Here is a 24603-nt window from a genome sequence, read left to right on the forward strand (position 1 = left end):
ACCTAAATGGATGCAAGTCCATAATTTCTATAATGGGTTGAGTGGCACTATAAGAACTCTAATCGATGCATCTGTAAGAGGAGCATTAATGAAGAAAAATGAAGATGAAGCATATGAGTTGCTAGAAGATATGGCAACCAATAATTACCAGTGACCTAGTGAAAGAAGCATACCAAAGAAGACAGCCGGAGTACATGAGATAGATGCCATCACTAAACTCATGGCCCAAATTGCTTTTCTTTCCAAACAATTACAAAATAATCATCTGACTGCCAATGCCATCCAAGCATTATCTCCAGTTTGTGAATTTTGTAATGGGCCTCATCAAGGTTCTGAATGTCAAGCTCACAACCCTTTTGCACAGGTACAAATGGAGCAGGCTCAATATGTAGAAAATTTTAATAGGCAACAGAACAATCCTTACTCCAATAATCAAGGATGGCGTAATCACCCAAACTTGTCTTAGAGAAACACTCAAAATGTGTTGCAACCCAAACAGAGTAACCTACCACAAGAGGAGAAGGTGAATCTAGAAGATGCAATGGCTCAATTGGCTACCTCTCACACACAATTTATGAATGAAACCAGGACAAATTTCTAAAATCAATCGGCTCAGATCAGAAGCTTAGAGGTGCAAATCGGTCAATTGGCTAACATGCTAAATGATCGTCAACAAGGTAATTTGCCAAGTACAACGGTGGTGAATCCAATAGAGCAATGCAAGGCCATTACTTTGAGAAGCAGGAAAGAATTAAATACACTCCCAAAGCCTAAGAAGTCTAGCAAAAGTAATGAAGAGGCTTCGTCACCCAAAGATCAATCTTTGGAGAATAGTGGTGAAATTCCTACAGCTCAACAACATTTGCCGGTGGAGCCATCACAAAGTATCCCCTTTCCTCAACGCCTTCGGAAAAGTAAGCTTGATAAATAATTTTCAAAGTTTCTGGACATCTTTAAGAAATTGCACATAAACATCCCATTCGCCGAAGCTCCTGAACAAATGCCGAGCTATGTGAAGTTTATGAAAGATATCCTGTCAAACAAGAGAAAACTTGAGGATTATGAAACAGTTGCACTTACTGAAGAGTGCAGTGCCATCTTGCAAAAGAAGTTGCCTCAGAAGCTTAAAGATCCGGGGAGTTTTACCATCCCATGTTCTATTGGAAATTCTATTTTTGAAAAGGCACTATGCGATTTAGGTGCAAGCATTAACTTAATGCCTTTGTCAATTTTCAAAAAGCTTGGACTAGGAGAAGCAAGACCAACTATGGTCTCATTACAATTGGCGATCGCTCCATCAAACACCCAAGAGGAATTATTGAAGATGTACTCATCAAGGTTGATAAGTTTATATTTCCGGCCAATTTTATTGTCTTGGATATAGAAGAAGACGAGGAAATTTTCATTATACTTGGGAGACCATTTTTGGCAACCGGTCGGGCTCTTATTGATGTGTAAAAGGGTGAACTTCGCCTAAGAGTACAAGAGGAGGAGGTGATTTTCAATGTATTTAATGTTTCCAAATACCAGCAAGCGAGTGATAGTTATTTTCGAATTGAAACAATTAACACCTTGGTCACTGAGCATCTTGGCCAACCTTAAGAGCCTTTGGAAGCTTGTCTAAGTTATCCGGAAACTAGTGCAATAGAAGATCATGAAGCTATGGAGTTTATGGACTGGATGGATTCTTTCGGACCTAACAATCGGAGGTACTTTGAAGCTTTGGGTCGAGGCCTATCACGCACTATTCCATCAATTGAGAAACCACAGACGCTTAATGAGATGGATGAGTTCCGTAATGATGCATATGAGAAAGCCAAGATTTACAATGAGCAAACTAAGGCTTGGCATGACAAGCACACGGGCCAACAAGTGATGCGCTTATTTCCAGGAAAAGTCAAGTCCAGATGGTCAGGGCCATTTACTGTGGTGAGAGTATTTCCCTATGGAGTAGTTGAAGTGACTCATAATACAAAGGGAACATTCAAGGTCAAGAGGCAATGTTTGAAGCCATATATTAATGGTGACTTTGATCAAAAGAAGACCACCATTCTCTTGAACTCACCATAAGAAGCAAGACGTCGGGCTGATGACGTTAAATCAAGCGCTTCTCGGGAGGCAACCATAACCTTCTAAAATCTTTTCTCTTATTTCATTGATTTAGTTATTTTATTTTTAGTTTACTTATTGTGTTTTAAATTGATTGATAGGTTAATAAACAAGTTTGGGGGTTGCTCTAAGGATTTGCAATTGAAATGAAGCTCAAGCAGGCATGAAAGCATGGATTTGGCAACAGCAGTAGCGTTTTGACGCTCATCTGAGCGCTTTGGGGCTCAAAATAGAGCCTTTTTAGGCAAAATGGCCGAGCACATAGCGCTTTGGCGCTACCATGGAGCGCCTTGGCGCTGCCTCCGCAAAAAAAAACAAAAAACAAAAAACAAATAAAAAATTAAAAAAAAAAACCATTGCAACTTCCGTACCTCCTCTTGCACCCAATGAAGACACTGACTAACAACTACTCAGGGAAGTCCTCTACACTCTCTTGTTTTACTTTTCCATTGAGAACAATGTCAGTTTTAAGTTTGAGGGAGTTAACTATCTTATTTTATGTTATTTTATTTAGTTTATTAAAAAAAACTTGAGCTTTGGTTCGGTTTGTTTCGCCCCTGGCATATGATGAGACAATGATTGAACTTAACTATGGCTTCTTGGAGACAATGAATAATTTGATGGTTTGTGTGCTTGACTTGTTTGTTGGTTTTGCTCTACTTATGATTTCCTTGCATTATTGAGCAAATAACTAAGAGCACTTGGCCATTTTGTGAACTTAGAGAAAGTTTATGTGATTTTCATGTTTCTTAAGATCTTACCGGACTCTAGAACTTATTTGATTATCACTCAAGGTGAAATCCCAGGCAATTTATCACTAAGGAAATGATTTAGGCTATTTTTTGGATCGTTTGAGCTTACCCTGTCATAATAATATCCCTAGTCACCTCTTTGAGCCTGATTAAACTTTTCTTTGTCATCCACATTATTAGCTTAGCCTTTAAATAAATCCTATCATTCACTATTTCTCTTGAGCTTGTTGATTATTCTAGGATGCATGTTAAGTTGTGTTTGGAATTGGGAGGTGTATTGATATTTTCTATAATTTGTTTGATGTCTCCAATGAAATTCTGTATTTTTCGTATTAATCCAAAAAAATGAAAAAAAATGAAAAAAAGAAAAAAAAAAAGAGAGAGAGAAATAAAGAGTGGAGACAAGAATGTTGATGGCAAATGACGGATGTATTGGGATATTGAGTTAGAAGTTGTACAAGAGGTTCCTAGAGTAATTGATGAGTTTAGGGCATTTAGAGCCTTATTGATATCCTTTTATCCTACCTTAATCCCTAGCCATTCAATTCAAGCTTAATAAAGTCCTATTGACCCTTGGTGGTTTGTTAACCGACATTAGTGGAGAGTGATAAGAAAAGCAAGCCTATGGAGTTCGAAAAATCAGAGATTTACCTTGATTCACTTAATTGTATAAACTCATTTGAGTTGCATTTGGGTATGTGTAATTGACAATTCACACACACACATAAGGAGTCTTAGGTGGGGGTGAGATTAGCATTCGAGTTGAAATTCTAACGCCGGATCAATACTCAAGCAAGGTTTCATTTATTTATGTTTCGTATTATTCGTGTTTTCATTTCTTTTTAATTTTCTTTCTTTCATTTTTGTTTTGCTCGAGGACTAGCAAAATATTATAAGTGTCTTAATCGATAGAAGTGCTGACTCATCTTTCATAAGTTGGGCTCTAGTAAAAAAAAATTGAATTTGGGGTTGGATGAAATTCTGGATTATGGCATCTGTGTTAGGGACGAATTTCATGTAACCATAAACCGGGTTTGTTGTGGGGTTAAATTAATCTTACAGGGAGTGGCGTTTGTTGCAGATTTATTTCTCTTTGATATACCCGGAGTTGATGTGGTTTTAGGGGCTGGATGGTTGAAAACATTGGGCACGTACAGAGCCAACTATGCCCAATTTTGGATGGAAATTGAAAAGAATGGGGAGAAACACATTTTGAAGGGGGTTCCCGAGTTATCCCGTTGCCAAGTCTCGGTAAAGAAGCTGACCAAATTGGTGAAACAAGGGAATATATGTTATATGGTGGAATGGCAAGGGAAAGTTGACATTTCGAAAGGTGAGATGGTGACAGGCGTTAGAGGGTACTTGGTGAACTTGCAAAAAGAGTTTACAGACGTATTTAGTGAGCACATTGGCCTACCTCCGGCTAGAAAAGGGTACCATACCATTACACTCATTCCGATGGCCAAACCCCCTAACATTCGGCCCTACCACCACCCACATGCATAGAAGAATGAGATTGAACAGTTGGTTTCAGACATGGCGGCTTCGGGCTTTATACGCCCCAGCCAGAGTCCTTATTCAAGTCCCATTTTGTTGGTACACAAAAAAGACGGCAGTTAGCGCTTTTATGTGGATTATAAGGAGTTGAATAAACTCGCAGTGCCAGATAAGTTTCCCATACCCGTCGTTGAGGAGCTGCTAGATGAGTTGCATGATGCTTTGTGCTTCTCCAAAGTAGACCTCAAGAACGGGTACCACCAAATTCATATGCGACCGGAGGATATAGAAAAGACTGCATCCAAGATACACAACGGGCATTATGAGTTTTTGGTGATGCCCTTCTGACTCACCAACGCGCCGGCGACCTTTCAGTCGATCATGACTCACTTGTTTCGCCCTTTTTTACGCAGGTTCGTGTTGGTTTTCCTTGATGACATCTTGGTGTATAGCAGGGATGCGGCGGAGCATTATGAGCACATGCGTACCGTATTGGGGATCTTGCAGGAGAATCAGTTTGTGCTAAATGTCAAGAAATGCATGTTTTTCAGAGACGCGGTGGAGTATCTGGGACACCGCATTAATGCGCAAGGGGTTGTCGTTGAGCCAGATAAAATTTAGAGTATGTTGGATTGGCCGACTTCTAAATTGGCAAAAGGGGTTAGAGGTTTCTTAGGGTTGACAGGGTATTATAGGCGCTTTGTGCGCAATTATGGCACAGTGGCCCGTCCGTTGACAGAGTTACTCAAAAAGGGCGAGTTCCAGTGGACCGAAGCGGCTGAGGGGGCATTCCGGTAATCGAATAGGCGCATGACCGAAACCCTAGTTTTGGCACTTCCGGATTCCCATAAGTCTTTCGTAGTTGAGGTTAATGCATTTGGTAAGGGGATCAGCGTTGTTCTGACGTAAGAAGGGAAACCAATAGCCTACTTTAGCAAAGGGATTTCCCCATGGTCCATGTCTAAATCCGTGTATGAGCGTGAGCTCATGGCCTTAGTGCTCGCCGTGCAGAAGTGGAGGCCATACCTTTTAGGTAAGAATTTCATTGTCAGGACAGACCAGAAGCCGTTGCGGTATCTCATGGATCAACGCGTTACTACGCCAGCACAACAGAAGTGGTTGGTAAAGTTGTTTGGCTATGAATTTGAGATCGCGTACAGGCTAAGAAAAGAGAATACAGTGGCGGATGCTCTTTCCTGACGAGGAGGTTGGTTAAGGGGTGATGATTTGTTAGCCATCTCGAGACCTAGTTTTATGGATATATCTTCTATTGAGGAGGGAATACTCGAGGATGAGCATTTGCAGGGAATTCGGGACTAGTTAGCTTCGGGGAGAGAGGCCGAGAAGGGGTACACTCTTCTCAATGGAGTTATGTTGTATATGGGTAGAATCGTTATACCACCTAACCCCTCACTTCGGCGGCGGCTGCTCGGGGAGTTCCATTCTACCCCAACTGGGGTCACTCAGGAGTTTTACGCACTTTATGCCGCATTGGAGCTAACGTATACTGGCACGGTATTGCTAAGGATGTACAAAGGTTTGTAGGGGAATGCGCAGTGTGTCATCGTAACAATGTGGAGTCCTCTAGCCCCGCCGGGTTATTACAGCCGTTGCTCATACCAGAAGATGTGTGGGAGGACATTTTCATGGATTTCATTGAGGGCTTACCCAAGTCCTGTGGTTTTGAGGTGATTTTTGTTGTGGCGAATCGGCTTACCAAGTTCGCCCACTTCATTGCGTTAAAACATCCTTATACAACACAGACAGTAGCGGAGGTGGTTCACCTACATGGTATACCCCGGAGTATCGTTAGTGATCGGGGCAAGGTGTTCACCAGCGGGTTCTAGAGGAAGCTATTTCATTTACAGGGGACCACTTTTCGCATAAGCTCAGCTTATCACCCTAAAATCGATGGACAGACAGAGGTCTTCACCCGTTTCTTAGAGACTTATCTGTACTGTTTGGTTAGTGACCAGCCCAAACATTGGAGACATTGGTTATGTCAGGAGGAGTATTGGAACAACACCAACTACCAAGGTGTCGCTCAGACTACCCCATTTCAGGCCTTGTATGGGCACGACCCCCTACTCTGGTTCGTTATCACGGAGGCAGGACTCCAATCGGTTCTGTGGATATGCAATTGATGGAGAGGGACGAACACCTGAAGAGGTTGAGGTTGAACTTGACGCATGCTCAGCCACAGATGAAGCGTTATGTTGATGGCAAGCGACATGATAGCCAATTCTAAGTAGGGAAGGCGGCGTGGTTAAAGTTACATCCCTACCGGAAACTATCTGTTGAACGTCGTCCCAACTTGAAATTATCTCTTCAGTTCCTGGCCCCTTTTAGGTATTAGAGAGAGTGAGGCCAGTAGTTTACAGGCTCCGTTTACCTGAGGGGTCACACGTGCATCCAGTGTTACATGTGTTGTTGTTGTAGAAAGTGGTAGGGCCTTATACGCTATCTACTGAGCCTATAGCTATCACCGGGGCCAACCTCGAACCTGAGCCCTTATTTTTAGAGCTACTGCTCGACGGACGACGGGTCAAGAGGGAATCCAAGGAATTCGGGAGGCACTCATCAAATGGCATGCACGACCATTGGAAGAAGCTACCTAGGAAGACGTTGAGGAGATAAAGCTTCATTTTCTAGATCTGACCTTGAGGGCAAGGTCAATTTTCCGGAGGGGAGTAATGTTAGGCACGAAGGGGTGTAGTCTAAGAAATACGACAAGGTTTATCAAAGGGTTGCGAGAAATGGTTTTGGTTAGGGAAGGGACGTTAGTGCATGAGAGTGGGAAGCGGTCGAATAGGAGGCTACTTACGTGGATGCTAGGTGGTTAGGCTTAGGTATTAGCGACCTAGGGATTAGGGTGGCTGTAACGGTTTTGGGTGGTTTAAGGGGGATGATCGTTTAGGGGGATTTTATCATATTTTTTACCAGTCTATTCTACTGTTGTATAACCAAGTTGAGCTCGTGGTTTCCTAGTGAGATTAATGAATTAGATTCCTTTGGTTGAGGTATCCTTTCAGTAACTTAGCTGTGGTGTTTTGGTTCCCGTTGTGTGGGTGTGTTCCGATTGTGTGTTGTTGGACTGGTTTTTTATGTACTGGAGGTCTAACACTACCTTAGCTCGAAATTGCAGGATGGCTTGGGACCATTTTGGCTTTTGGTTAAGTCTACAAACCTATAAATTGGGACCATTTTAGCTTTTGATTAGGGTGGGGTGAGTGCAAGCGAGAGATCTAATACTCGAATTTTGGGAAAAGCTAGTAATGTATCCAAAAATATAAAAATGGATTGGTTAGACTTCCTTTTCTCATTCATAAAATTCCATATGAGGGCCTTCAATGCTAAATGTTTCAAAATAACCAAAATCATATTCATCATGAATCATGAATCAATCAACACAAAACACATTTGATTATTGAAGAATGTCAAACTAATGAGTGAGATAGGTTTTAGAGTACCTCCATGAGTGTTTGTTGATGTCGTTGCCATCCTTCAATGTCACCTTGCTGCAAAGGAAGATGATGACAAACAAGAGTATAAATGGAGCCAATTTCTTCCCCCTATCTAGTTGTCCACGGTTTTCTTAGCTAAGCCCATGTCCACAAAAACGAATGTAGATATTTTCCACGCTCTGAATGAAATAAGGGAGAAATAGGAAAATAGACCAAGACTTGAGATGAATTAAAATTAATAGGCCAATAGTTTATATAAGTTAATAAATAGGCCAAATTACTGTTTTCGTCCATAACTAGTCTGGTTATGAACCATAACTTGACAAGTTATTGTCCATAATTGTGCATAACTTGTCTGGGCTATGAACCATAACTTGACAAGTTTATCCATAACTTATCTGGTTATGAACCATAACTTGACAAGTTATGGCCTATTAATTTCTATAACTAAAAATTGGCCGATATACTTTCTTAAGCTTTTCATATTGGCTTATTTTCTACTATTTCTCATGAAATAATATCATCAATCTTAATGGGCCAAGCCCAAAGCCAAGAGATAAAAGAGAAAACGAGACAAATACCCCTTTAAATAGAATATCCCTAGATGTTTAGCCCACCAATATTGGCCCATAAATTTCTACCCTTTTAGACTAAAACCAGTCAAAGTCTAATATATGGATTATCAAAATTGCCCTCAATAGTCAAAAAGGTAGTCTATAAGATTACCACTAATAAAATTATAAGATGCCGTTGGGAGGCAATCTCCAGTCATCGGCTGCTAGCCATAATTTGGCAGACCAAATTATTTTTTTTTTATTTTCAACCATAAAATGAGATGTCATCTTGGACGTCAATCGCCACGTTGGCCGTTAGTCATAATCTGTGAGATTATAATTATTTTTAGAATTTAGCAAATTATTCATGCTCCTCTCCGATAGGCAATGGTCAATGCCGGTTGTCGATTGCCAATCACCTATCATAATCCGCCATATTATGTTTCATAATCTACCGTACTATTTTTGTATTTTTAACCAAAAAATCATTAGTTGTCTCTAACTCCAGCTGTTACGTGTCGCCGAAGCAGCGACAAATCGCTCGCGCCTTTCCTCGAGATACTTTACCTAACTCCGGAACCTGGCTCGGACACACGACGTCGCAGCAATGGGATCTAGCCGAGCGAGAGGAGGCTCAAACGGTGAGGAGAGGAGGGCTCGTACGTCGATGAAGGCACTATGACGATGAGAATGATCTCATGATGCTAGTCTCCTCAACGTGAGGAGAGATAATGGAGGGCTGAGAGAGGAGACAAATGTTAGAGAGAAAAAGGAAGAGTCAAAAGGAGAGAGAAACCTAATATGATATTCCAGCCAAAAAAAACCCTAGTCCGATAAAAATAATGCTTTTATTGAGGATATTCTAGTCTTCTACATTGTTTATAAAATGTCAAAGAGAAGTCAAAGGGACAGAGTATAATCAAAGAGGTAAAATTCTAGGTTATAAGTATTTTAAAGGGTAAATTAGGAAAAATGTAGTAAATAACATATTTATGAAACTAAATTAAGTAAATAACTTATGTTAAAATTATTTTAAGTACATAACAGTTTATCGTGTAATATTTCATTCAATCAAATTCCTTTCCCATTTTGTTTTCTATTCTGCAATTGTTATGATGTTTGATTAAAGTTAGCAGTCACGAGCTGCCTGGACCAACTTCTATTGATTGATCTATACCAAAATTTTTGCTATATTCTCAGGAGACATCATCCCTCACGGAAAATATTATTTTGATTTATCATGTAATGCAACTTGAATTGCTTATCATTGTAACAAGATATCAACTCTGAGACTTAAATCAGCCTTTCTTATCTTTTATATATGTATATATATATGTTCCTTCCAGACGACAGCCTAACTATTTTTCCTTTAGTAGGTGTTATACATTACAACTTATCTCTAAATTGCAGGATGACTTGGGACCATTTTAGTTTTTTTATTACACCTACAAAACTATAAATTGCGCAAGATCTAATTTCCAATATTTTTTAAATGACAAATAGATGATTTTGACTGGAAGCATGATAGTTGAGAATTGTTGATAAGAAAAAGAGTGTATAGACTTATCTGGTAATGTTAGAGTGGACTTTTTACATGTTGCGCCTCGACGGTCTGAAAAAGAATTGGTTAGACATCATTTTCTCATTCATTAACATGAAATGGATTATACATTATACAATTCCATATGAGGCCCGTCAATTTATGTCATATTCCTCTTTAATCTCTTATCCGAAACCAACATACTCTGTTTCCCTATTCATGGAGAATATATTTTTCACACATCTGAAAGTTACAGCTCTATGCATATTTGTTCATATGGCTACAAAATACTTGCATGTCAATTTTTCTTTTCCTTTTCTTCTCTCATCACTTTCAACATCTCAAACTATTCTTGAGGGCAATGAAAACCTAACCAGAAAGAGAGTGTTGATCGCCGTCGTGTTCGTAGAGTGGTCCGTGATCCTTATTCCTAGGGAGATGTCGTAGCTGGAGATTAACACCCAACTGAAATTATTTCATTGTCCAATCTTAAATACTGTGACATGAGAATCCTCTTTTACTCTGCTACTTCTAACCACAAATGAGTCCTCACACCAGCTAGGAAAATCTGTTGTACTCCCATTTGTGTAAGATATACCTTTTGTCTTTGTTTCCAGCATTTAAAGCTTCATCTGCCTTTTCTTTTCAGTATTAGCTCACCTCATTATTCACTTCCCCCGTCACCAAAGCAGATCTTCAAATCAACCTGGTTTTTCTAGATTCGACTTCAATCCCCCTTCATGTCCTTCAATGATATTATGTCACGCCAATTAAAATTAAATATTATGCTACATTAAATAAAATGTCATGTCTGTTAAAAAATTTATTTTATACTGATGTGACATGATATTGACACGAAAAGGGATGAAAAAAAAGGGGGGGACAAGGATGGGGACATGTGATCCAAATCCAATAGGATTTAGTCCCACTATTCTATCAGAATGTCTAAAACTGCAAAGCCTCTAAAGAAGTTAAAAGGAAACCAAAATTTCACCTGGGTCTAATGTGCAAGCTACACTTGATTTATTATGTGCAAATAGGAAATAAGGGTGTTTCTTAATCTGCACTTTGCGTCTGATATGTCAAGTGTTCTTGACTATAGAACTTAAAATTATCTAAGATCTTCACTATATCTCTTTGGACAAGTTACTATTACGAAAAGAAGAGAAAACATGGACCACTGTATTTATGATGGTGGTTACAGATTTGATACACATCTATAGAAGGCTGCTTTTCCTCCATACACTAATAGTAATAACACAAGTTGGGCCTTTTGATCATCCTAGACGACATTCTATTATTGTCGAAAATTCTGAGTGTTGGTCATTAAATAGTAAGATTGAGAACTTCCACCTTCCATTGAATATGATCAGCAGTTGGAAATTGGAGAGAGTGTTGAACTTTTTAGTAAGGGAAACACAAAGAACCTTTTCCGGCCCCTCGGGTTCGAATTTTTACTTGAGAGGCATATATGGAAAGTCTTTCGGGTCCCCTGGATGGAGGGTCATGAATTGAACTGATCACTCATGTGTGGCTCTACCAAGTGATTGGGTTATAGAGCAAAAGGAAACAAAAACGGTGATGGGACCTTGTGGTGGTTAGTGTTGAAAAGTCTAGTGAGTCTTAAATGTGTGGATGGGCTTGTTTCGTCTCTATTATAGTTCATAGGTTGTAAGGATATTGGAAAAGAAAGATCAAAAGAGGGTTTTTTTTTTTTTTTTTTTTTTGGCTCTTTTTACGTTTATGGTGGTGGAATAATCTCTTTTACACCACCGACAGTAAAAACAAAATGGAGAAAAGTTTGTGACTTCTCTTGTGAATTTGCCATCAAAGAACATGTAGACAAAGGCTTGACAACTCAACTACTAAATGGTCCAGGTAATATATGCTTTTTGAATCGTGAAAAAACAGATTGTTGTGTATGATGGTCTTGATCATCAGGTTTGGATGTCACAATAAAAATCAAATGTTAGATTTATTTGTAACTTTTGTAAAACATGTCTTTGAAAGGGAAGCAAAATAAAATAGGAAGACGCTTTTGTTACTTTGCAGTTTGCACTCTCTATTGCACATCAAGATGTTTGCGTGAAGCCAAAAATAAAAAGAAATACATTGATAAACTTCCATTTTTCCTCCAAGTTACATTCTCTACAAACCTCTCCAAGGAAAAAACCAAGTAATTTATAAAATAAAAGGGCAAATAATATACCAGAAGTTGTTTTAATAAACCCTAAAACTAAATAATCATCATCACTGCAACTTCTGAGGACTAATACGCTAATTTGATGAATCAACATCTAACATTACTGAATGTATAGAAGCGAATTTCACGGTGAGGCTAAACGAGGAATTTGAGCAAGAGAGTGTTGCCCCACTCTGGTGTTGAAATCTGTCAACTTAGCAATCTCGGCCTGAAATCTCGCGGGAGAATCCGATCTGAAACGCATGTTCGGCTCATAACTCGGCCTGGGAGTACTAGCTCTATAAGCATCACCAGCAACATTCACAGCCTTTTGGCTCTTGCAGCCTAAAAGGGTGCTCGAACGCCGCCTTGGTAATATCTCTTTGCTCATCCTAGTCTGGGCTGGCGCCAAGACCATCTTCGAAGCAGGCCTAGTTACCGTCTCTTCGCAATCTGACATGACTGAGTAATCAGCCGCGCTTGCAGTGACAACACTCCACTGTATGCTCGCCTCGCTCGGGGCGTAGCCAGTGGTGGGAGTGACACAACCGGAAGTTTGATCATCAGAAGTCCTTACCATAAAAGGGTTGGTTTTCCCTGTGAGACTGTCAATCTCAAACAGGTCAGAGCTAGCATCACTCCCCGAATCATGGTGGTTTGCGCTCGAATTTGCGTTGAATACTATTTCCTCTGCACGAGGAGTAGTAGCCACTGCATTGGGGCGGTCCCATGACATCATTGTCAGCCTCCTGTCAAGGCTATGGGATTTGTTTCCCCTTTGCAAAGCAGGAGAGCCAAACACCTCAGGCGACTTGCACAGAATCTGATCACCATCTTGGCCTTGAAGTGCACTCCTTACCGGAAATTGTCGCAGCCCAGATGGCGGTTTTGCACTCAAGATGTCCACTTTTGGTGGCTTTTGAATTTGAAGTGGCTCAACAAGGTTAAGGCCTGGTCTTGCAGGAGATATTATTCTTGATTTGTGATGAAGAGCTGATTTGTAGCTAGCATTACTAGGACTCTTGTTGAAGCTGATTTCACCAACGTTTTTTGTCTCAACAGAATTCTTATCTGAACATTTGCAGCCAAAACTAGCAAGAAATTTCTTGCCATTCAACTTGCTTGACTTGGTTCTTGATGAATTTTTCATACCACTTTGCAACAACACACTCCTGCTGTTCCAACTAGATTCCGATCGGACACTTGGAGTTCTGGGCTGAATCTTAGCCCTTACTTGCTCTAGATTCAGCCTTCCATCATTCTTGTAAGGGTAGCTTCTAGTGGAAGAGCTTATGCTGGAAATTCGCGAGCTTGTCTCATCGTCGATCACTCCGTTGAAGTACTTTTCAGCTCGAAAAACTCCAATTTCGTCATCTTCTTCCTTGTTTCTTCCCAAATGATTATGCTTCTCTTGAGTGGTGGTAGCAGTAACGATGGGGCTAAAGTTTCGACTTGGCTCGGCTAAGCTACGTACCGGAAAGGGTTCTTTGGTGCTCAAGTACGGAGAAAAGGAGGCATCAACGTTAGAGGGAAATGCTTGGGAGAGGCTAGTGTTGTGAGTTGATGTTAAGGTAACCATATTCATGAAGATTTTCAAATTTTTTTTTTTTTTTTTTGCTTTTAGTAATATTAGAAAGAAAAAGGGAAAATCTGATGGAAACAAACAAAAAGAAAGAAAGAAAGAGGTTGATGTTTAGCTAGGAAGCAGATAAATACAAAGAGAAGATGAAAGAGACACAACAATAGAGAAATTTTGTACATAGAATGTGTAAGAAAGTGATAAGAATGGATCATATATATAGAAGTTTTAAGGTCTTTTACTGCAGAGACGACGCTTATGAAGAAAGCTTTATAGTACGGTCCCTCAGAGAATAAAAGTGAAAGAAACTAGACATGAAGGAGCCATAATTTGCAGGCTGAAATTTTGCTACAAAGAAGAGGAAGAAGAAAGAAAACTTTTGGAAAATTGAGAGGTCACAAGGGTTGTTTAAGTAGGCTTGTGGAATAAGAAAGCAAAGATGTTAATAAGGTAGGCCCATAAGCTTGTGGCATAATTTTACAAGTTGTTGATTTTTCATTTATTATTCTTTTTTTTCTCTCTCGGAATAAATTTATAGCCCGTTTAGTTCGCTGATTCGAGTTTTTAATTCAAGTTGAGATGTGACTTTATATGAGAGCTTTTTACTGTATCAAAAACGTTAGATGTGACTGTTTGTAAGAACTTTTTACTTACTGTAGCAAAACTCGAATTGTAAACCCGAATCAATGAAATGAACAGGGCATTAATTTCTATTCTTAACATGACCTACCACTAAATCTTGAATTAAGTCTGCCCAAAAGTACATAAATACATAGATTCTTTTTCCTGTAGTTTGTGGATATGAACTTAAGAGTTTCAATAATCTCAGATGTGTGTGATTATTTTGCACTTAATGTTTGGTGGTAGGAATATTGGCATTGACTGAGAACAATGAGTTCACTGTTAGTTTAATTACTTGAGGAAAGCATAAGGTGGATGGTCCACATAAATCATGAGTATATTATATCCAAAACAGTGCCAATAATTCATTATGTACACAGGTGATTATGATTTGGCATTTACTGGCAAAGTCTTAAGAAAAGGCCCATATTTATGTATACACATACATGATACATGCATGCATACATACAGAAGAAACATTTGCCTTTATATGCACGTATCTAAAGTTGATGTAATATAAACATGTGTGTGTTAATTACGTATCTACAACTAGTTTTAAGTAAATGTCAGGGGAAAAAAAAGGAGAAGAGAGTCCAAAAAAAAAAAAAAAAAGAGAGAGCGAAGAAGAAAATAGACCATTGCTTCCTTTAGGTCTAGGATTAATTTCAAGAATTCTCTAGACTATAACACTTGTAAATTCTAATAAAGTAACCTCTTTAAAACATGTAAAATATCCTTTCTGTTAGAGGTTCTGACAAAAATAAATAGGTGATTCGGTCGTAATAACTAATTAGTATTTGTTAACTCTCTCCAGTTTAAAATATAATTTTAAAATTCAAGAAAATTTTATACCAATTATGAAGAAAGTAAATCAAGGAGTAAAATTTTACATTTGTTGGATCCTTTTTTATCTAAAAAAAAAAAATCACTTACATTTGTGTGATACATTATGGCTTATTCTTTTGGAGTAAAACTCAAAAAAAGTTTGAACTCAAGTTACAACGGGATTGTTCTTTTGCATTTTTAAATTATGGTGACTTGAGTGATGATCTTGAGTTGAGTTTGAGTTATAACTTGAGTTTGTGTTTGGATGTACACATTTGAGTTATGATTTGAATTGAGAATCTATTTGAGTTTGTGCTTGGGTGGGTCAAAACTTAAATTTATATTTATATAGTATTTTAATAAAAACTAAATGGTGATGAAAATTTTTAATAGGGTATATGGGTGAGGTTTTATTCGTCTTTTCATTGTGAATGCATAGAAAAAAAAATCATCTCAATAAAAATTAAAATGAAAAAATTGTGGCATTTTTAAAAATAGAAAAAATATTGTTCATTAACTTGAGTTCAAGTTTATGAACTCGAGTTGAAGAAAAAACTTTAAACTCGAACTTAGCCCCAAACTCGAGTTCAAACTCAAATTTTACAAAAGAACATAAACTTGAATAAAATTATAACTCAAGTTCAAACTTTTTCTATGTTTCGTTGCAAAAGAACAACCTCAACTTTATTTAAGTTCATGTTCGTTTGTAAAATTTGAGTTTGAACTTGAGTTTTAACTTGAGTTTGGGGCTAAAATCTAAGTTCAAATTTTCCCTTCAACTCAAGTTCTTAAACTCAAACTCAAGTTAATGAACAGTATTTTTGCTATTCTTAAAAACGTCATAACTTTTTCATTTTAATTCCGATTGAGATGATTTTTTTTCTATGCGTTCACAACAAAGAGACAAATAAACCCCACCCATATATCATATTAAAATTTTTCATCACCATTGAGTTTTTATTAAAATACTATCTAAATACAAATTCGAGTTTTGGCTCACTCAAACACCAACTCAAATAGATTCTCAATTCAAATCATAACTTAAATGTGCACATCCAAACACAAACTCAAATAACAACTTCAACTCAAATTATAACTCAAATTCAACTCAAGATCTACACTCAAGTCATCATAACTCAAAAATGTAACTAAACAAGCCCGTAATCTCGAAGTTTTTTCAAAAGCACTTAGGTGGAAATTTTTGAAATTAATCTTCATGCTATAGAGATTTATGTTTCATTGTGACAGTAACAAAAAGATTAATGAAATAATAACTTATCGACACAGATATGTATATCCACCTCATAGAAATACATTTATAATCAAGTATGATATCCAAGTTTATTTTTACAACATTAGAAGGAAAAAAAAAAAAATGAGGTTGCGAATATTACACGCAGGCTTTTTAAGCTCATGTTCCAACTTCCAACCCCACATATCTCCCGTTCCTTCCCGTCACAATCTATCTATACAATGAATTTATGTCCTTCATTTGTTGCTCTCTGTATTAAATTTGAGAGAATTTTAGGCCACATAAAATTTTACCATTCAAAGCCAAATCTTTAGGGGCAAGATTTCACCCTTCATGTAGATTATCTGATAAAACTCGTATACATCCTCGGATATATATATATATATATATTGGCTTTCAGATGTTCAAAAGGGTCCCTCCACATGCATACATAATATTAATAATTTAACAACTTTTGCTGAAGCCATAAAGCACCTGGGCCACTCTGTTCCTTCACATGGTTTGGGCTATGCATGCAAGCTGGACCTTTGCGGCCCATATTAGTAGCTCAGCTTATCGGCGGCAACTTGGGCGAGTATTTTTATTTTTTGGTTGCCATTCTGTTGTGTTTGTACCAGAATACCACTCCGATTGGTCTAACCAATATTCACCTCGTGAGCTATGGGAAAAGAGACGTACCCCTTAGAATGCAACGGTTTGAAGTCTTACCCTTTTTCTTTATTAATAATCTTTTTTAATTAAATAATTATACTAATTAAATGATTATTAATTGAGTAAAAAGAAAATTAAAGTGCTAACGAGATGTTTTTCTATAACAGAAAATATTAAAAAAGTTTTATTCTTTTTTTAACTTACATGTAGAGGTGTTTGAACTTTAAACCTCAAATAGAGTAAGTGTAGAATTATCTCTAGTCTGTATGCAAATACAAGATTTGCTTATTATTTAGCGATGGCTATTTGGTCATGTATATTGAGAAAACCTTTCAATCAATCACTTTCCTTAAAAGAAAGGATCGTGTTTAGAAATTGAGGTGTCCCAACAATATCACTAGGCCGGATTGCTTTTAAGAGAAAACATTACTTTTAGAGTTTTTAATAAATTTGCCCCTCAAATTTATCGTAGTTTAGTAAATTATCTCTCAAATTTTTAATTTTGACAAGTTACCTTCTCAATTTATAAAATTGTTATAATACGTTTTATTTTATTGATGACTGTGTTAAATAAGTATAGAAAAAGCACGTTGAATGAAAAATTTCAACATTACAATTTAAATGTAACACAAATCTTTTAATTTATCAGTTGTTAATCATTTAAATCTAATTTAAAAAATGAGCAAATTTAGTAAAATGTGACAGATTACAACAAATTTATAAATTCAGAGAGCAATTGTGCTAAAAACTCTTATTTTTACTTAAAGTAGAAGTATAATCTAAAAACTACAGATTCTTAAGACTTGTTCATTTCGTTAATTCAAATTACAACTCAAGCTTTAGTTATAGTGTTTTTTCTATAAAAATTTAAATTCAACATTTTTTACTACAATGATTTTTCTCGCATGAATTCACTTTTTAATTTAAGTTCTTAACTTAAAAAAATAAAATGAACGAGACTTTAATTTTTTCTCAAATATAATTTAAAAGGCACGTTAATTTTTGTGCAAAATGCTTTTATCAAACACTATGATTGCATGTGCAAATTGTTTTAGGTTGTAAAACAATCCCATGACTTTGTGCAACTTGAATGTCATATAAGCTTTTGACAGAAGCAAAAAATTCTTATAATTCACAGTGGGAAAGCATTTTGCGTGGCTTTTGACGAAGCAGCATAGACCAAGTAAAATTTAAGGAACTAAGGGGAAAAAAATTAATATAATGGCATAGACCTTACAAGCATCAATTCTGTAGCTTTGTCTATTAATAGACTAACAAGGGCAAAGGATGATGGCATGAATTCCATGGCCCTCCTCACTTTGTTAACATACTGGTGCAAGCAAAATTGCTGAGGGCAAATATTAAATAATCAAATGCGTGTCAGGACTAACGAGCACTTTGCGACCTCCGAACCACAACGGAGGTTCTCACTCTGCATTTCATTGAGTGGAGGTGGAGTTTCCATCTGCAGCCCAATACTGCTTGACAGCAACCAAAATCTTCTCAGGAACAAGAGGTCCATCTTCATGGTCCACCATTTTGGTATCCCACCTCATCCCTCCAATTATCTTCTTCACCTTCACCAGTGTGTCGACTTCGTCGCGAAAGATTACTGCACCTTCCGGTCGCAAGATCCGGTCCATCTCGAGAAGAATGTCCTCCGCATTGCATCTGCATTTTTGTAAGTAGCGAGTTAAAGAGGCACAAGAAAAAAGACATTGGAGTAGATCTAAAACAAGAAGAGAATAAGATGTGGATGTGTTTGGATCTAGGAATGGCAAGATGAGTCCCTAGATTCGAGTAGCAGCATGATTTTCCGCTTAGAATGTTCAATTTTCAACTGCCATAGTCATTTTTGCTCACAAGTGACTTTACAAACAAAAAGAAAAAGCTTAGGTTCATATGTCAAGGTTAGTGGTTGAAGATGCCTAAAATGATTAGTGACTGATTGAAAGAAGTCAGTAAGGTAGGCCAAATAACAGTCTGATAAGACTCGTGACTTGGAAAATCATTGATTGACTGAAATAAGTGAGGTAAGCCAGACTGTCGCCAGTGATTGGTGGCTAAACTTTCTACTTTGAAATATCAATCAAACCAAGAACACACTTAAAAGAAAGCCCCACATTCACACGTAAGATTACACTGATTGAAGAAATACTTACTTGTCCTTGTACAGACTGAAAACGCCATTGGCATGAATGAGATCGTACGTCCTTGGGTATGTGGAGAAAGGTTCACACCTGCACCGGCAATTCCAAAAATAAAAAGACGAATAAGAAATTATAAAGTTCACAGAAAAGTCAAAGATTAGTAAGAAATGTTCAAAAATCATATTTAGTCAAGCTAAACACGACAGCCATATAAAATCCCACTTCAAGATGGGACCACTTCTTCCTTTCTTTCCTTCGCGGAAAGCGGATAGATCAGAAAATGGGTAAACCTTATCATTTGTCATTCTCTTGAGGAGAAAAAGAAAACTTCAACATGCGTGAATTAAGGAAAAACGAATAGGAAAAGGAGCTGGATAACTATAGCATGTTTTAGTGCATATCTATACAGCCAGAATGGAGGCTCAGCAAGAAAAAAGAGAGAGCACAAAAAAGGGTACCAGTCATGGTAGATGCCAACCAATCCTCGCTCGTATATGACACCCAGAGTATTTTTCTCAGCTATGGTAGGCATCACATTCATAACCCACAATTTGGGAGAGTGAAGAGCTGCAGCAAAACCTCCTAAACCAGCATTCATGTCCATTATGTTGCGGTACCTTCCTGTGTCGAGTAGTCTATTGATTTTCTTATAAGCATTAACATGCTTCTTCCACACTCTGTTGTCCTCCTCGTATGTCTCAACAGAAACACCAGGAACAGATCCACTAGCAATTCTGGGTGGGACAGCATAAAGCCTTCTTGGGAAGGGCTGCAGTTCCCCAACAGCTTCCTCTGGATATGGAGTTATGCATCCCTCCATCTTCTCGTACCTAACAATCACCGCAAAGAAGCAAACTTCAGAAAATAAAAGCATAACAGAATTTTAGGGGTAAGTTTTGAAAGCTAAATGCTAGCCTAAAGCCTCTTTTGAGGAATGTATGCTACCAACATAATGGCCGGTTCTATCAAAAAACTAAAAAGAAGAAGAAAACAAAAAAACATAATGCTTGGCAACAGGTGACAACAAACCATACCAGACATTATCTGCATCGTCAGATTTGCAAAAGGTAGCTCGAGAATCATCCTGTCTGCTTGTGCATGAATCAGCATTCATGCTCTTTTGCCAAATAGCAATTTCACCCTTCTCGTACTTCTTTTCCCAGCAGAGAAGCTTAGCAGTTTCTTCAATGTTTCTCTGTTCCTCCTGGAGTTCCTCCTTGGGACGCTGCCATGATCTGTAATTACTCCTCCAATGGATGGGAGGACCAGAAAGCACCCAATAACCTCCAGGTCTAAGAACTCTGTCAACTTCCATAAGATATTTTCCACCTGTGGAAAGAGAATCCCACAATCAATAACATAAATAAAATGTTAAAAATAACAAGATAACTGTTCTAATTTGCCATATATGACAATCACCATTGGCTCCCCATGGAATTAAGCAACGAGAACAGTGTGCCATGTCAAAGGCTCTAGATGGATATGGCAGCTTTATTGTCCCTAAAACGCCAATGACAGCAGGTACACCCCTTTCAAGAGCAAATTGGACCTGTGCTTCATGCGAGTCTCTTGGAGCAAAAGACATTGCAATAACATTTCTACTCCAAAGGTATGCACCCCAACTTGCAACCTAAATAAAGTAAACTATCGTCAAGATCACGCAGCTAAAAGAAATTAACTTAAGGAGTAAAACAAGGACAAAAGGTTTCCAACCAAGTCTCAAACATATAAGCATTTAGATTTGAAGCATACATACCCCGCAACCGGTATCCAACGCGGTCCTAACCGTCCCATTCTTAATAGGTATCACAGCTGCTAGCTGATCAATATACTTATCGGCTCCTTGAGGAAACTGAGTGCCCCCACCAGGAAATCGAAAAACATTTCCCTCGTATTGAATCCAATTCTGAATAGCCTTCTCAACTGTCAAGCTCTTGTAAGGAGCATTGGCATAGGGTACATAGTCACGGCTCTTTGGCCATGGGAATGGAGTTACGTAGCCTTTGGGTGCTGGGATTAGACAATGTAACTTTTCTTCCTCTGGAGGGCAATGTCTCTCTCTATAGATCATGTCATTTCTTGGGAAAGTCATTGCACGCCTTTGGTCTTGGCAGGGCGTATAATCAGTGTAACGGGAATGGCATGGTTTAAACACTTTCGTTTGCATGTCGGATTCATCAATACTTCTGGCATCGCCGCCATGGTGGGTATCAAAACTCAGATTTTGAACTACGTTGCACTCGGCCCCACTCTTGGTGATTTCAAGAGCAATACTATCACCCTTACCAAAACCACTTCTTTGCCATGCACCCAATATGTAGAAGAAACAGCACAAACCAGCTACAATAAAAATCTGAATGGAGCTCCTGGTCCGACCATCACCTGAGCTCGTTTTTGACGCCATAGAACACCTGAAAAGTACAGAAAACGCAGGAGGAAACGTAAATCTGGTGTAACACTAGCACAAAGAATCAAGATCTCCCACAGATCTGGGCATCGCGTGCACCCATCATGTCTTTATGCTTGAATATCAAGCTAAAGAGAGTATTGGTAAAAGCAGATGCGATATAACCAACAATCTGCCTTAAATTTTCTAAATTTAAAAATCATACAAGCAAAAATACTATTGAAGAAAAAATAAATAAAAAAGCGCGGAATAAAATCTTGTAATTTAAACCCCAAAAAAATTAAAAAAAAATAAAAGTGAATTATAAAGCTATCAGCATTAACTATTATGGAAGCTGATCATTTATACTTCCGTCGATAAAATTGAAATTTACCAGTAAATCAATTTAAAGCAAGCATTTTTCACACTAGTCACAACAAGGAAGTGTAAATCCATATATAGAAACTCATAATAGAATAAAAGGAAGCGTGAAACATTACTAACTCCTATTAAATTCAGCTAATTTAACTCGACAAAGACGCACACTTCCATTTCCGTGTGTTCTTTAACGAAACCAAAACTAAATCAACAAACTTTACACAGCTAAAAAAACAGCTCAAGATTTCCAAAGATCCAATCGTAATTACTCAAAACTGAAAACCGAATTCAGATCGCTTACCAATCGCAGAGAAAAAGCGAACGCCACTCCAAGATCTCACAATCCGGGACCTATCAGAGGAAAAAAGGGAAAAAGACGGAGAGAGAAACGAAATTTCCCACTATATATATATATATATAATATTGTCTTTTTCCTTCTTTTTCAGAGGCAATGATGAATCCAATTCCAATCACATCCAAAACCCTAGCTACTCTCCGATCTCGGAAACCATTATTGCGACTTTCTCGTGTAATCCACTGTTACGACTCTCTCTTCGCTTGGCACTGAAATGGCGAATATTTTTGTGTATTATGGAGATACATGGAGAGAGAATATACAGAGGGAGACAGAGAGATAGAAAACGCTACACACGTCGCTTCCTCAACATCTTTCACTCTTTAATATAATATTTAGTTTTTTTTTTTTCCCTAAAAAAAAGGGTCCCATCGGGCTATAAATAAATATAAACAAATTGAATGCGTAAAGCATAAATAAAAACACGGCACGCTTGAAGATCTCGGTCTATATTTCGTCGTGGTTGTTGAACACAATCGTTGTGTTCGGAGTTATTTTTATTTTTAGAAGCGTTTGAAATTTATTTTAAAATAATTTTATTTTTATATAAAAATAAAAATAAAAATATTTTAATTTTAAATAAAAATTATTTTTAAAAATACGTTTAATAATTTTATCAAGAGATTATTTTCAGTATAAAAAATTTATTAATGTCTTTTCTCTGTTCGAGAGAGGAGAAAACGAAAATAAAAAATAAAAAATGATTAAAATCGTTTTTCATTTCTTTCTCATTTTACACTAAATTAAAAAATCGTTTCCATTTCCATTTTTATCTTTATTACACCAAATGTCGTTTTAAAAACGTTTTCATTTTTTCTTTCTCAAAAAATGTGCAAAATAAAAACGAGATCAATTCCAAACACGGCATTTATTTTTCACATTTTTTATGAAGGAAAAAATAAAAACGGAAAAAAAAACGGCATTTGGCACAATTAAAGACAAAAAACGAAAATAAAAATGATTTTTTGATTTGGTGTAAAATATGAGAAAAATAAAAAATGACTTTTAGTCGTTTTTCATTTTTTGTTTCCGTTTTCTCCTCTCTCGAGCAGAGAGAGAGAGACATTAATGGATTTTTTATACTGAAAACAATCTCTTAATAAAACTATCAAACGCATTTTAAAAATGATTTATGTTTAAGATTGAACACGTTTTCATTTCTATTTTCATACAAAAAAATAAAATTATTTTTAAACGAATTATAAACGCACCTAATATTTTTTATTTTTTAATTCTACCAATCAAGCGCGTTTGTATTCAACTTGTTACATTTTTTTATATAAATATTTAAAAGTTTTTTCCAAAAAAAAATTTCTATTTACTTAAGAATTTAGTTTAGTAAAATGATTAAAAATAAAAAATTTAAATAGAGCATAGTTAAAAGGAAAATAAGAAATTAAAGAGTAATTTATTTATGGGATATATAAGAAAAAAAATGGTATTTAAGAGGATTATAAGAAAAAAATATTTAAGTAAAGACAAATTTGAGAATATATGATATTAATAGAGTAATTAGGAAAAAAAATTTATGATGGCCACATATAGAAAATGGAGTAGGTCATATGTGAGAGAAATTATTTAAATATAAATAAATTAGAGCAATTTTATTTATGAGATAAATTGAGAATATCACCGAAAAATATATATAAATATGGCAATAAGAAAAAGTATTTTAAAAAACACTTAAAAAGGAGTTAAACTTGAAAACAATTTTTAATAAAAAGAAAAAAATAGGGATAAATTTAAGATAAATTATTTTAATAAGTACAAAATGAAGAAAAAAAGTATTTTAAAAAAAACATATCGTAAACAATATTAAACTTTACAGGAGCTTTAGAAAAAAATGGAAACAAAAAAAAGAGAAAGAAGCTTCATTATAATGTCACACTCACACTTCAAAAGAGGAAAAAACCTATGTATGTTATAAAGATAAGGTGTGGTTCATTTTATCAATTTAAATTTTTAGTTTTAATTTTTTATAGTTAAAATTTTTTTAAAAATATTATATTTAATTTTTTATGTTATAATTAAAATTTTTAAAAAATATCACATTTTAACTCAAATTAAAAACTTAAATTAATAAAATAAACAATATTAAAAATTGATTATCAGAATTGCTAAAAAAAAGATTGATTATATTTGCAAGAGTGCGATGGGATGTGCAGTGCGCGCCAGTGTATGAGTGGGACCCACGCGCCAGTCCCCGTTCCCAAATCCCAAAAGAAGTTTAGACGACAATTGAGAATAGAGATTTCTGTTCCAGTTGGCGCTGCTGATTGAGATTTCTGTTTAATTTGGGCCCCACTGT

General features: G+C 36.8%; 2 protein-coding genes across 2 annotated transcripts; both read right to left on the bottom strand.

Annotated features, from left to right (window-relative positions):
- Positions 1-12219: 12219 nt before the first annotated feature.
- On the bottom strand, positions 12220-13683 carry LOC21386741 (protein PHYTOCHROME KINASE SUBSTRATE 1). The gene is given in 1 exon segment (XM_010091455.2): positions 12220-13683. A coding segment is annotated over 1 exon segment (1464 nt).
- A 4532-nt stretch (positions 13684-18215) lies between these two features.
- Positions 18216-22595, bottom strand: LOC21386742 (probable methyltransferase PMT2). Its single transcript, XM_010091456.2, has 7 exons — positions 22242-22595; positions 20933-21587; positions 20596-20806; positions 20211-20505; positions 19635-20006; positions 19189-19266; positions 18216-18697 (listed from the first exon to the last, which is right to left on the bottom strand). Exons 2-7 carry the CDS (start codon positions 21578-21580, stop codon positions 18466-18468), a joined length of 1836 nt encoding a protein of 611 aa, XP_010089758.1. The 5' UTR covers positions 21581-21587; positions 22242-22595; the 3' UTR covers positions 18216-18465.
- Between the last annotated feature and the right edge of the window lie 2008 nt (positions 22596-24603).

This window comes from Morus notabilis, unplaced genomic scaffold (assembly GCF_000414095.1).
Source record: "Morus notabilis unplaced genomic scaffold, ASM41409v2 Scaffold1194, whole genome shotgun sequence".
Lineage (NCBI taxonomy): Eukaryota > Viridiplantae > Streptophyta > Magnoliopsida > Rosales > Moraceae > Morus > Morus notabilis.

Excerpts from the sequence above, each read along its gene's own strand:
- LOC21386742 (XM_010091456.2), bottom strand. The coding sequence starts at position 21,580 with ATGGCGTCAAAAACGAGCTCAGGTGATGGTCGGACCAGGAGCTCCATT. Across the intron at positions 20,506-20,595 it reads AATTCCATGGGGAGCCAATG|GTGGAAAATATCTTATGGAA; the intron begins GTGATTGTCATA and ends CTCTTTCCACAG. Across the intron at positions 20,007-20,210 it reads GACGATGCAGATAATGTCTG|GTACGAGAAGATGGAGGGAT; the intron begins GTATGGTTTGTT and ends GGTGATTGTTAG.